Here is a 14,432-nt window from a genome sequence, read left to right as displayed (position 1 = left end):
GGATATGATTGTATAGGGAAAGGCTGAAGTGTAAATGAAACGAAAATCCTCTGGCCTAGTGTGGCTAAATCCCTTGTTATAACTGTAGTTGTAACAAAATATGCTGAAGTGGAAAACAAAGTGTTGCAATTCTTAGGATAGTGACGGAGAAAACATGAATAAATGTGGAATAGTCGATAGTCCACTGACTCAACAAAAATGTATGTAAGAAGCTCTTGGAAAAAAGCAGCAAACTCCATGTCGATTTAGACATTTTAAAAAGCTCTAGATTTTATAGACCAGTATTTATTGCTCTCAAAATTATCCTGTAGGCTTAGTGGATAAAAAAAAGTTTTCAGTGGGATAAATGACTGTGCTGTTATTAAATGTAGGTTTTTTATTTTGATGATGAAACATTACAGCTCCAGTCCATTCATTGTGGCGTTCCACAAGCTTGTGTGTTGAGACCTAAACTTTCTCATTCATTTGGGGAATGTATTGAAAAGTAGTGGCTACTGTTGAAGATGACTCTAAATTTGAATTGTTGTTGTTGGTAGATTTTATAAAGGTTATTACAGAAAGTACGGTTTGTAAAATGGCTAAGAAGAAGTGCTAAAAAAAAAAAAAGAAAGAATCTGGTGAATATAAAAGTAGTCAAAATGAGTAAAGATTGAGTTTCGATAGGAAGGTTGTTTAGGGATAGGTTTTTAAAAGTTGATTAGGAACATAAACGTGTGTCTAGGTCTCATATGTGCTCCGTGGAACGTATGAAAAACCACTGCAATATTAAAAAAAGCTAAAAATTTAATAACGACGTTAACAATTTCAATTTGACAACATTTCATATTTAGTTGAAGACAATACATTGTTATTGACCAACACCCAAAATTTTGAAGACTCGGTTGATCTAATTTTGTGTAACCCTCGAAATAAGAATTGAAAAGATTTCACAAAAGTTTCTCCCATCAATACAATCAAAAAATCAATCAATAAAATATTATTTTATTATTACTATTAATATACGGGCCCTACATTAAAGCAGGTCTGTGTTTGATTGCATGGACAATCTGCAGCGCTTTAAGAAAAGTATTCATCCGTTCATCAGTGTGAGAACGACTTTACCTCCTGTGAGTCACTGGCAACCTGTTTGCATATTCATGCTTCTGGTGCGATAAAGATTTTGAGAGTGTGGGTGGAAAGAAAGGAGTACCTGGAGAAAACCCACGCGGGCAACGAGAACATGCAAACTACACATCGGAGCACGAGCCAGAAACGGTGCTGCTGTGAGGCAACTGTGCAAAGAAACACGGCTCTGCCACCTGGATTTCACTTCTGGTTCATTGTTAAGCCTCACAAAACTTGATCTATGACTCATTCCACACATAGCAGACGCACCGAAGGCATTAAACAGTCTTACAAATTCTGAGGAGATGGGGGGGGGGGGAAGAACAGAACAAATGGTCAGATCTGCAGCGGAGAGTGATGTGGTTAAAAACTGGAATAGCCAGTGACTGGAGAAAAGCGTGTTTTGCTTGAAATATGAATTTCGAGGGTGCAGATGAGGACTCTGGCATAAATAGTTAATCACAGAAGAACAGCGGAAATACTGAAGGAGCGTTTAGTTCACCGCCACAGTGACTGACTTACTTATACACATTGCTTCATCCATGCTTTTTTTCCTTGCCCTAGGCAGGGGTCAAGATGCATTTAATTGAAGTAAGAATTAATATTTAAACTGGAAAAAAATATGTTTCTCTTGGTTTTCACCCTCATTACCGGCAGATAATGAAAAAAATCAGAGTGCGGGGTAAAATAGTCATTGCTCTTCTGACGTCGGCCTCCAGTTCTTCCTGATAAATGAACCCCAATAAGCCACGGTTAGAGAGAATTAATGATGGCGCTATATTTAGGAGGTTAAATAATTAGAAACTGAAGTGAGAAACAGAAATGATGTATAAACTGAGTTTGCCTGTGGTGGATCTTTGTGCTGAAATCATTAAAAAACCGTTGCAGTCATTTGACTTTTCTGTTGGAGAACCTTTAAAGTGAAAAAGATTTTGTGTTTGTGAATATTTTTAGGCTTTGAAGAAAATCTACAAAATGTCAAGAACAAGGTCAGACTATGTCCAGTAAACTGTAAACTTTTCTGCAGCTTTGATTTGTTTAATTTCTAGCTACAAAGCATTAATAACGGTTCAGTTCAAAAGATAGTTTTCTGTCACAGATGATATAGTTCAGTTTTTTTTTTAATGATTTTAAGCAGCATTTTATTATCTATAAAGCTCAGAAGCTAAAACACTCAAGCATGAAATGGATAATTCACTAAACAAAAGTTCTTTAAAACGACAGTTTCAGATGAAAACCACGTGTCATTTTCCACTTAAAGGGGCAGTATCATGTCAAAGTCTACTTTTTCGGGCTCCACATCATGTTAAAAATGTTATTGCCCCATCATAAACACACCTGGAGTGTTGCTTCGATTATTCCATAAACGTTTGAGAAATCTTTTTTTCTCCATGGCAACCATTCAGGTGTGCAAAACGCCTGGTTGGACCTAGCTCCGCCTTCAAGGCGCAACTCCTCCTTGGAGCTGCAGTTTCAAAGCTTCCTCTTCACAGAGCAGCCCTCCCCTTTTCAGCTCCTTCAGACTAGCCAGCAGCAATTAGCAAACACCTGGTGGAACTGCACATCAGCTGAACTCGTTATACGAGCTTCTTCTCAGGAGAAAGAGTAGGAGTGTTTAAAGACACAGGGGCCCAATTTCAAGGCATTAAATCTGGAAGTAAAATTTCTTTTACTACTACATATATTTGATATATGTAGCATTTTTAGAACAACTGAAGGTGACACAATTACTTGTTTATGCTACAAAATGGCAATATGTACCTGAAAAACACATTAAACAACTTTAGCAATGTATGTGCTCCTCTCACACAACATCCAGCTACATGAGAAGTTCTTGATTGTGTCGCTGGTGTAAGAGATTTTCTCATGTGTAGAAAAACTCTTCAGACACTCTGATGCGATCTGTTTGGACCTCAGTAAAAATATGAATTTTTTTTGTATGCATTGTAGTCAAATGGGGAGCTGGCAGCATAAAATTCAATTATACTGCTGACGTGTAAAAGCCTAGGTCTTGGTTTTCCACACTCAATTCCAGTTTAATCTGCTGGATTTCTCGTTGAGAGAAACGAGAGCTGAATGTTTGACGTAATGGTGCGTATTCAAAAAGAATGATCCGGATCGGTTTGGTCCCGTCTCTGCCTGTCCAGGAGCGCTTACTGCTGTCCTTGCTGCCCGCGCACATAGCCAGAGTGATGAAAGCCGAAATCATCCAACGGCTGCAGGGTCCAAACTTCGGTCGCACCGAGAGCACCAACAACTTCCACAACCTCTACGTTCAGCGGCACACCAACGTCAGGTACGGCTCCCGCTTCCTCCACCTGCTTCCTCCACACATAATAAAGGTTATGATTCTCTGCTCTCATCTTGGGGGCTTGATCGCTCCATCCTGTCCTCCCTTCGCCCCATCATCATCATCACCATCACCACTCTTTTCTCGCCACCTTGTGTCTGATTCCTCTCTACCTGCTGTTAAATTTGGATTTCTCGCCTTTTTATTACTTTTTTTTTCTTTTTTGGCATCCATTTCCTCGCTCATGTTTCCGCTCCTATCTTTTCCTTTCCGGTCATCTCCTCTCATGTTCTTACCTCACTTCTTTTCATCGCCATGGTGAAGTTCAGCTGAAATTTAGCCCCTCCCGTTCTCCCGTTTTACTCTAAGGTCACTTTACCAAACAGAAAAGGAGCTTTTGTCCTCGCCTCTCAATGACATCCCTCTCTGTGCTGCGAAGGTTTATCGTCACAGCACAGAGGCCACCAATCTTGGCTCACGATGAGAGCAACAGTCCCCGGAAAACCTTTTCTTTTTACGTCATCCCGGAGCTTTACTCAAGAGGTTGTATTTCTGTCCAACTCCAGCCTCAGCTGGGTTTATGGGTGAAAGCGAAGTGTCCTCGCGTTGATCTCGCTGTTATTCCTCCATTAATAACAAATTCTCATACGGTCCAGCGGGGAGAGGAGGCCAATTTCTTTTCACACTCAAGGACACGCATCTGTGTTGCTTTACTGGGATCTACGCTGCCTAACATGCTTTTTCTTTTGTGACGCTGCTCAAATTCCTTTTTTTTTTTTCTTTCTTTTTTTTGACGACAAGCTGGGTTTATGGAGTGTCGTCTGGTTTAAGCTACAGATGATGACTGAGCTGCTCTGAAATGGGGCCAATAAAACGTTCTCCGGTTCCCACATTTCCTTCTGTCTTCTAAGAGAAGCAGAAAAAGATTCAGAGCAACACATAGCAACACAATACAGTACAAACATACAGCGATTAAAGACTCAGCGTAGTGCACACACTGCAGAAACACAACATCTTACCAAGTGCTTTTAGTCTAGTTTCTAATGAAAATATTTTAGTTCAATTGAAATAAGACAAAACTGACTAATGAGTAATCAAATATTACTTGATATTATAGACAACAGAGCTTGTAAGTTAATAACTCTTTAATGTTTTTGGAAAAAGTCTCAACAGAAAAATGTCTTGTTATACATTGGCTGAAACAATCTGCCAATGAAAGTAGGACTTTTTTCAATCAATATTAAGGAATTACTGACTTAACAAAAGCTAATATACTGTATCTTGCTAAAAAGTTACTTGTAAGTTGGTTTTGTCTTATTTAAAGTGTGCAAAGATATTTGCGCTACAAACGACACCAAAAAATATTTGGAAATATTGTGTGTTTTTGCAGTGGAATATTTATTTAGGAATCGCAATGTTGCATAAATGTTGATTTGATTTAATGAAGTGACCGTGGATATCAGCAGATATTATGTACTAACAGAGGAAACATGAAAAGAAAAAGGAAAACGAGACATTTTCCTGTCAGAAAAACTTTATGCTCACAAACAACAACCGCAGCCCCAGTCACTAGAGCAATCTGTTGATGTTGAGGCATTAGCTGAAGTGTTCCCCTCCTTCTTTGGTTTGTCTCATCCCCTATGGCTGAGATTTTTTCTTCAAAATTTCGGGGCCAAACAGAAACATATTACTTTGTTACGCTGCTAGAAATCAAGCAGAGCAATGCATGTAATTTAGTTTCAGTTCGCCATGTGAGAATCTTTATTCAAATCTCACCAAAAAGTGTAAACATGCTGGTTTTGGGGTTTTCTTGTCTTTTATCCCCCAAGAATCAACTCAAATAGTGACCATTTCTGAAAATAAGCAACTAAAACACATATGTATTCATAACATCGCTATGTGTTGTTTGTTTCTACTTTCTGCAGCATACTCTACGCCGATATTGTGGGCTTCACTCGGCTGGCCAGTGACTGCTCCCCTGGTGAACTTGTTCACATGCTGAATGAGCTGTTTGGCAAATTTGACCAGATTGCTAAGGTAAAACAACCTCACATCACACGCCTACATGTCTTGTTTTCCGGTCAAATGAGGGATCAATTTCTAAACATCACATTTCATCTAAACAATATTTACATTTCAGGTGATTGTTGCATATAATGACAAGACTTTCTGTGTGCTTGTCTGGGATTGAAATGTAAGGATTTGAAGAGAAAAAACAGATTTTTATCGCTGATTGAGGTTTTAAGAGCTTGAGGTAGATGTGTGACAGTACACACATGGAAGAAAAAAACTTTTGGGACATCTATTAGGGAAGATTAAAGTTTCATTTTCATTTACATTGAAAAAAGTGCTTTTTAACATAAATTAGGTAGCTCTTAATTACTAAATTTCTCATGTCAAACTATGACAAGCTGAATGTAAACATCACTGGTTCTGAGAAAAACAGGCTAAAGTCCAAATCCAGCTGCCTGCTGCATTCAACCAGATCCGAATGCAGCATGAGATTTTCCTAGTCTCAGACATTCAGACCAGAAGTCAGTTTTCCCAACAGTTGTTCTTCCATGGTGCGTTCAGGTACAGCTGGTAACCAGATGTCCACTCAGCTCTGTATCGGCTGCTTTCTGTAATTCTAAAACATGCAGATAAAGTTGAATTATTGTCAGATATATGAAAAACGTAGCGGACCATGACTTTAGATCCGAAGTATGCGCTGAATCGCCATTTTAAAATAATGGATGTTTCAGGCTTAATCAAGTGATTTTTGTTTCTATTAACCCATTATTCAATTGCCGTATCCATGTTTTACCCTCTTCAGGCGGGGGGGGGGTCTCAGCTTTTCACATTGCGAGATGCGGAGTCGACTCTGGACCGGCCGGGTCCAGTCAGAACGTATTAGCTTATCCGACTGCACTGGGGCTGATTATAAAACAGCCTAGATGACAATTTCTATTTCCGACCAAAAGCCGTTTGGGCCTTGTTATCGTCCGTTCTCCGAGCCCGGTGTGTGTGTGCGCGTGGAGGGGTGTGCGTGTATGTGCGGGTGGAGGCGTGGGTGTGTGCGTGTGTGTGTGTGTGTGCAGGATGCCCACAGTGAATGCCAGTCTCATGGGTGCTCAGCTATAAGTTGAGTCAGGCTTCCTGAGCTTTGTGTCCAGTTTCTATCTCTTCCTGAAGCTGCAGTTACATAAAACAAAACAAAATAAAAGCTCCAACGGTGAGCTGTTACTCATCCCACATGTGGAATAAGAGCTAATGTGTCGTGCGTGTGGGCGACTAATTTTTTAGGCTTCATGGATTTGACTGCAAGAGTGCGAGCGCCGAGGGAAGTGAGGAGTAAGATGAAATGCTAGCCACTAATAAAGGCGTCTAATCAATGCGGGTGTGGTTTGTTTGACTCGTTCTTTAAGGAAAACGAGTGCATGCGGATCAAGATCCTGGGCGACTGCTACTACTGCGTGTCCGGACTCCCGGAGTCGCTGCCGAACCACGCCAGGAACTGCGTGAAGATGGGCCTGGACATGTGTGAGGCCATCAAGTAAAACGCCAATTCCACCCCCCGCCCCACCACCACCAACCTCACCAACACCCCTTCACTCTCCCGCTCCTCACTCTTCTTCTTCTTCTTCTCCTCCTCCACAAACACAAACAAACACGTGCCTGTTTAAACAAATTGAGCAGAAGGAATGTCAGATTAAATTACGGTTCTGTTTAAACACAGGGTGAATTCAACATAATAAGCCTCTGAACCGACAGTAAAAATTCAAGCAGATGAGTACATATCGTGGTTTATGTGTTTATTGTTTTCTTGCTCTCCGTCTCTCGTTCATACGTAGAAATGCGCGTTATTTTGACGGACAGATGTGTTTTTGGCTGGCCAGCGCTGACCTTTAATCACAGTCGGCAATTACTCCCCGCAATTACAAAGCAGTTTGTGGATTTCACTGTTGCTTGTTTTTTTCTTCTTATTGTCCAACTGATTTTAATTAGATTGTGGACAAAAAAATGTTTCTGTTTGGTGAGGACTCAAACTGCGGTCTACTTTGACCTCTGATGTGGTTTTTAAAATTTTTTATCAGAACTATTTTCAAAGCCTTGCAAAAGGGTTAATACTCGCTGAACTTTTTTGTTGCAGCCACACACTTCACTGTAATGTATCTGGACTTTATTTGTCAGACCAAAATAGAGCATAATTGTGAAGTGGATTGTTTTCCATTGTAGCTTTTGCTGGATTTTTAAGCACACAACTAATAATCCCCTTTCCACTATACAGTCACAGCGCAGTTCGACCCGACTCAGCTACATAGTCTACATGGTTTAAGGGTTCCTCCATTGCAATTGATTATCAACTTTAGCGGGTGGGGTTGTCATAGCAAGGCGTTTCCAGACTCTGAAAAGCATCGAGATGTGATCTACAGGTGAAAAGTAGCTTAAATTAAAACTGGCATAAAGCATCTTTCATTAATCCTTCCGCGTACTGTCCCTTTAAATAGACTAAACTTGTGACACAAACAGAACGCAACGCAACAATGGAGGACATGGAAGCTCTGATGAACAGTCTGTGGCTTTTTGCCAGACTCAAAAAGAGGAGGACAGCCAGAAAAAGATTGAAACTCTCTGGAGAAGTTTTTACGAGCCACCCATCGAATCCTTGTAAGCGAATCGCTCGTTACGCCGTAGCCAATCAGTGCTTACTCCACTTGAGCAGCAGCAGAGATTGGATCCAATCAATCACATCCCAGATGATTTGCACCTGACTCACCCAGCGGTTACAACAAGCTGAGAGGCGTTAAACAGAAGCTAAAAACGGGAGAAGTTACACTGCTAGCTTAAGTGTTGGTCTAAAACCGAAAGCAGTAAAATCTTTGTTAAAACAAAATGTTGGGTTGGATCACGTTTGGACACAATGCCAATGGGTTGAATTTTTCAGGGTCCATCTAAACTCTACTCCAGAACTCCCATGATCCTCTTGGTTGCTTCTCTAATTAATTTGATCCTGCCAGTTTAGGTGGCCGACCATATCGTCTTCGATTTTTCAGAAGATGAACTGAGCAGAGCCCTGAGAGACGTTCAAAACTAAAGTTCTAACAAAATACATTGAAGTCTGTGGTTGCAACATGAAGGGGACTTGAACACACGATTCATCCTCTCCTTGGATGTCGCCCTCCGGTGAAAACAGAGGTCCATTTCTGCTCTGTCCCCCCCCCGTCCACAGGAAGGTCCGCGACGCCACCGGGGTGGACATCAACATGCGCGTCGGCGTCCATTCCGGGAACGTCCTCTGCGGCGTGATCGGCCTCCGCAAGTGGCAGTACGACGTGTGGTCGCACGACGTCACGCTGGCCAATCACATGGAGGCGGGAGGAGTGCCGGGGTGAGAATCCTCAAACGGACGCAGCAATTTCACAGCAGTGTTTGTTCGTAATTACTGTGCAACCATTACGGTGGCCCCTAAAGGACAAACTCCCACTGAACATGTTCCAAGTTCAGTGGGACTTGGAACATGAGACAAGTCTGTTTATAATTACACTTATTATAGCATTTTAGTAAATTATAACTACCTCAGTTGACTAAGCAGCTCTGCATTAGTTATGTCGCCATTAGGTCTGCCTGCCTGGCGCTGTAACAAGCTCGTGAAAATTGGCCGGTGGGTTGGTATACGCTTCTCTGAAAATAAGCTCTCTAGTACCGCAGTGTTGTCTCACCGGGCTGCTAATGGTTTGTCTCCTGCTAAGAGGTATTTGGAGGGGAGAAAAAATAATAATAAAAACCCACATCGGCTGAAAAAAGTAAAAACAAAATGTATTTCCATCTTCTCCTAACTGTGAGTGCGAACGTAACAAACAGAGATGAGAAGGGAGAACTGCAGGCGGGAGTGGTTCGAAAGCCGGCGAGCAAACAACCTATTTTTTTGTTTTGTGTTGTTTTTATAAAAGCCGTCAACAGCACGGTGACGCAGGGACTTCGCCTCTCATTATGTGTCCGCTCATTCATCTCCAGGCGGGTCCACATCTCCTCGGTGACGCTGGAGCATCTGAAAGGCTCGTACAAGGTGGAGCCCGGAGACGGACAGAGCAGAGACTCCTACCTGAAAGAGCACAATGTGGTCACCTACCTGGTCATCAACCCCAAGGTGAGAAGCAGCCGCATGGATCCATTGGCCCATTGGAAACTCACCTACCAGTGTCACAAGTCTTAACCTGTAACAATGAATATAAATGACTGGAAGACTAATTATCTCCAGTGGAGGGAACAAAAATAACTAGCTACCTCCATGCAGATTTATTCTGTTGTGTTTGCCAACAAAATACAAAAAATATATAATTTGAGAGCAAATCAAAACAAAATCTTTTTTGAGGTGGAGTTGAGTCGCCACAGTACAAAATTAAGATACCATTTCAAGACTGAATCTGAAACTAAAGTATTGATCAACTAATATTGATTCGATGCCGACTTGGTATCGATGCTTTAGATCAATCCAAAACCAAGGGCTTTATTTTTGTAAGTGTTATCATTTTTCATAACTATGAGAATTTCACTGTTGCTGTTTTTTTTTATTGTCCAACTGATTCAGCTGGTCTCCTTCTCAAATCTAAGCAGAAATAAAAAAATACATTTTAGTTGAATATTTTAATTTTTTGAAATTACTCATCTTTTGGGCACATTTAAAAACCTTTTTTTTCTTCTTCATTTGCAGCTCTAGACAAGTTATATTTTCTCACTCTGGGGCAAAAGCTTTGCTTTCCATGGTCACATAAAAACCCAATAAAACAGATGAAATCGTGTGACTGTGATGTGATAAAATGTGGCAAACTTGTACAACGTGCTATAATTATACGGTTTTGGGTAATTATAACAAGTCAAAACAGCCAAAAAGCAATCTCCCTCTGTACATTTGGACACCCCCGTTAAGGTTAGCCCAGAAAAAAAAAAAACACAGACTAATCATCTCCACCCTTCCTCCTGCTCTCAGACGCGCCGCTAATAAACACAGACATTGTCAAGTAGTGGAAAAATAATAGAGTGTAGCAGTGACTAAATGTTATCAAATGTTGGCAGGTGTTTGGTCAGTCTCTCGGTTCGGAGAGGATTATGTTTACGAGCGCGCTGTCCGCTGCGGGCGCAGTGAGAGGATTGTGACATTGTGCAGCTCCTCCTGACAAAACAGGACATTAAGGTCTGATTGGGGATATTTAAAGGACCTGACTCTTCTGTGAACCGTCCATGGAGAACATCGCTTTTTTTTTTTTTTTTAATAATTCCCCTGACATCCAGAGCGCGCTCAGATTGTTTGACTTGGCAACAGACAAAAAAATAAATAAATAAATTTAGCTTTAACCGGAGCGTAAATTGGCCAAAATGCACACTTTCTTTCTGTCTCTAAATAATGAGCAGGAAAACCTTTTTGCCTCCTTCAGGCGGTCTCTGTTCACCCTCTATTTAATCTGATGCATTCAGTTTATTTACATGGTTTACGTTTATCTTTTCCTTCTTCTTCACCAAAATGTTGTCACTGTAATTAATAGATTTTTGCACATGTCCACTGAGCTTTTTTCTTTCAGTATTCTAATAAGTATCAAGACAAGGCTGCAGGTGCTCTCTGACATTTTCATTGAGCCCAGTCCAAACATGGTGCCCGTACCACAGAAGGTGTCATCTCTGCTGTCACTGTCATTAAGCATCACTGTTGGAGCTGAAAATAGCCTCAGCCGGACTTTTTTTTTTGTATGCGTGTATGTGTGTGTGTGTGTGTGGCTTGCGAGCAATTAAAACGCATCGCCCGAGGTGCAGCTCTTAATCCTCCGCAGATTCAACTTGAGTGGAACTCTCTTTGTTAGCAGAAAAACACTCGTCGCCAAAATAAACGCCGGCCGCTGCGTCATTCGCTGCTGAAAAAAGTGTTTCAAGTGGCTTAAAACCACTGACAGGCGAGTGGAAGGTGTGGAAGGCTGTCAAACGTCCCCAGCTTCCCCCTCTCCCGGCTCACTGTCCTTCTCGCTTTTACGCCCAAAGAATCGGTGCATTTTCACCTGTCGGGTTTCCTCTTTTTTTTTCAAAATGTTGTCCTCAGATGGAGAGGCACAGCCCACTGCTGGGCGTGCGTTCCCGACCGTCTCTGGACGGGGGGAAGATGAGGGCGTCCGTCCGGATGACCCGCTACCTGGAGTCCTGGGGGGCGGCCAAGCCCTTCGCCAACCTCCACCACCGAGACAGCATGACGGCGGACAACGGCAAGATCAACACTAGAGTGAGTCGCCTGTGTCTGTTTGTCTCTGCCTCACCCGCGCACAGAGCGCCGGCGCTCACAGTGAATACGTTTTATGTTCCAGGACGTTCCTATGGGGCAGTACTACTTCCAAAAAAGAGAAAGGTGAGAGAGGTGTTACTCCTGTTCAAGGCACATGCAGCAGTTTGCAGTTTCCGGTTTTAAAACACAAACTTACAGTATATGTGTTTTCATTGTGACTGAGTGCGATTAAATCAACCCAAATAGTTCAGATTGCGTTCGTGGATAAACTGCAAAAACTCAAAATCTTACCAAGTATTTTTGGTCGAGTTTCTAGTTCACGTATCTTAGTACATTTGAAATAAAACAGACAAACTCACAAATAACTTTTCTGCAAGATAAAGGAGCTTATTTAAAGTCAATAATTACTTAATATTGGTGAAAAAGTGCTAATTCCGGTGGCAGATTGTTTCACTTACAACAAGACATTTTTCCCATATTATAATTAAAATAATCTGCCAATAGAAGTAGTAGTTTTTCAAAGGCTTTCATTTATTAAAGTTTAATTGTTGGTCAATCACATAAAAACCCCATGAAACACACTGACGCTTGTTGACATTTCTTATCTTTTTCTTCTGCTTTGATCATGTTCTTCTTTTCCTTTAACTGAAGATCCAAATCTCAGAGAAAAAGATTTGAGGAAGAACTCAACGAGCGAATGATTCGCACCATCGATGGCATCAACTCACAGAAGTAAGCTCAATGTCTGCTGAGAAACCCTCCTGTTTATCAAGCATAATTAAAGATAAATCATATAAAAATACAGATAAAAATAAATGCAATGGAAGCTGAAAGTCAGTATCTCTTTCTGAACAGAAAAACATTTCATGTTATCAAGTCCAAGTTTTACTCTCAATCAAAATGAGTTTCAGGCAGAAACTGAAACTAATTCATCTGCAAACAGCAAAAAAATCCAAAGACATCTTAAGACATGTATTGGACCACACAAATGCAACTTTTTGGAGAATATTAACTATTTAGCATTGATTGTGTAGCTGGTCGAGGGTGGATGTTACTTTACACACTTATGCTTTATTCTGAACCAGCACACTGCAAAAACAAAAAATCTTACCAAGTAATTTTTTCCAGTTTCAAGTTTTAATATCTTAGTTCACTTGAAAAAAACGAAGCGAATGTACAAGTAACTTTTCAGCAATAAATAGGAGCTTGTTTTTAGTCAGTAATTCCTTGACATAGATAAGAAAGTACTACTTGCATTGGCTGATAATTTCACTTATAACAAGACATTTTTTCCATGTTATAAGTGAAATAATCTGACAATAAATTTAGTGCTTTTTCATCAAAATTAAGGAATTGTTGACTTAAAACAACCTCCTATATCTTGCTGAAAAGTTACTTAAAAGTTAGTTTTGTCTTATTTCCATTAAACTAAGATATTTGCACTAGAAACTGGAATAAATTACGTGGTAAGATTTTGTGTTTTTGCAGTGTACAGTCTGGTTTGGAGGGAGGTTTCGATACATCATCAAAAGAAAAAACCCAAAATGTCTCTACAGAAAAACACACCAGAGGAGCCATGATGGATACGGAGATATTTTAGGCAACACAAAGAGAAATTCTTTAGGCTAATGCCTCTGATCAATGTAGTTATGTGCTTGATATGGTGCTGGGATCACACGAGGGACCGCAACTTCCTTCTTAACATCAACCGTTATCACCTATCCTCTCCTGAGGAAAGTTGCCAAACTCACTTATTCTAGTTCCTCCTGAGACCAAATCAAGGTGAAGGCCCCACCACCTACAGCGTCTCAGCTGGTAAATAAGGCATCAGGAGGATTGACTCGTCGTCCTGTGGTCTGTCTGCTCCCGTTGTGTTTCCAGACAGTGGCTGAAGTCTGAGGACATCCAGAGGATCTCATTGTTCTTTCACAACAAAGCGCTGGAGAAGGAGGTAGGCGAAAGCATACACAACCGCAGACAGCTCGATCCACCGGGGAAACAAATCAATGGAACAATGTGGAATAAAAAAGACAGTTTGTCACAGAGAGACTGCAGGCTTGTCAAAGTCTCTGATCAGCTTTGTCTTCCCACTTTGAAACTTTATCCTGAAGTTGTTGTTGTTCCGGTAAACATTTCAGGTTGTTTCTGCTTCTCTTTTGTTGAATTTTAGACGCGCTTCGAGAAAATGGCCGCAGTGCCTTTGCTAAAGTATTAAAACCTCTTGAATTTTTTAATACTTTACTGTGTTACATTCACAAAATGAATCGTTATTTTGTGGGATTTTATTTGTGAGACCAGCATAAAGCAGACTGTAGCTGTGAATTGGGAGGAAACCAACTTTTTTCCTGAGTCAGTAGGTGAAAGTGGGAGATTGAAGACTTCTACCAAAAATAGCATCACTGTTGGACGATGTTTCCCACAGCATGCGTTAGTCTGATGCTGAACTGGAGAGGTCTTTTGGTGAAAAATTGCCGCGTCCTCAGTGCCTCAGTGCACAAAGAAGCACCTGCTCCAGAATTATCATGGATGGATTGGACAGTTTTTGTAATAATACCGCTTTAAATTTCTTAACCTATCTTCCATGTTCTATAAGAGTGTATTCACACCAGCCTTGTTTAGTCCACTTTAATCAAACTTTTGTTCATTTGCCTGGAAAGTCAGGTTCATTTGGGGAGGTGCAATCAAACTCTGATTTGGATCAAATGGCAAACTGTAGTCTGCTTTAAACCTACGTTTAGTTCAGTTGTGAACTCTAGTGCATTTCGAAAGCATATATAGTTGAAAATTGGACCG

At 40.9% G+C, this 14,432-nt stretch overlaps 1 protein-coding gene across 2 annotated transcripts in view; it reads left to right on the top strand.

Moving 5' to 3' along the window:
- Nucleotides 1-14,432, top strand: part of adcy2b (adenylate cyclase 2b (brain)) — a 67,041-nt gene that overhangs the window by 26,781 nt on the left and 25,828 nt on the right. For both annotated transcript variants that reach the window (XM_032580908.1, XM_032580909.1), the window contains exons 5-13: nucleotides 3,252-3,400; nucleotides 5,320-5,431; nucleotides 6,802-6,929; nucleotides 8,607-8,765; nucleotides 9,392-9,524; nucleotides 11,463-11,639; nucleotides 11,722-11,762; nucleotides 12,291-12,371; nucleotides 13,521-13,590. In XM_032580908.1, coding sequence (XP_032436799.1) covers nucleotides 3,252-3,400; nucleotides 5,320-5,431; nucleotides 6,802-6,929; nucleotides 8,607-8,765; nucleotides 9,392-9,524; nucleotides 11,463-11,639; nucleotides 11,722-11,762; nucleotides 12,291-12,371; nucleotides 13,521-13,590 — 1,050 coding nt within the window. The remainder of the gene's footprint in view (nucleotides 1-3,251; nucleotides 3,401-5,319; nucleotides 5,432-6,801; nucleotides 6,930-8,606; nucleotides 8,766-9,391; nucleotides 9,525-11,462; nucleotides 11,640-11,721; nucleotides 11,763-12,290; nucleotides 12,372-13,520; nucleotides 13,591-14,432) is intronic.

The sequence above is a fragment of the Xiphophorus hellerii genome, chromosome 13 (genome assembly GCF_003331165.1).
Source record: "Xiphophorus hellerii strain 12219 chromosome 13, Xiphophorus_hellerii-4.1, whole genome shotgun sequence".
Taxonomy (NCBI): domain Eukaryota; kingdom Metazoa; phylum Chordata; class Actinopteri; order Cyprinodontiformes; family Poeciliidae; genus Xiphophorus; species Xiphophorus hellerii.
The sequence above is the reverse complement of the archived record's forward strand: the minus strand, read 5'-3'. Positions and strand labels throughout refer to the sequence as shown.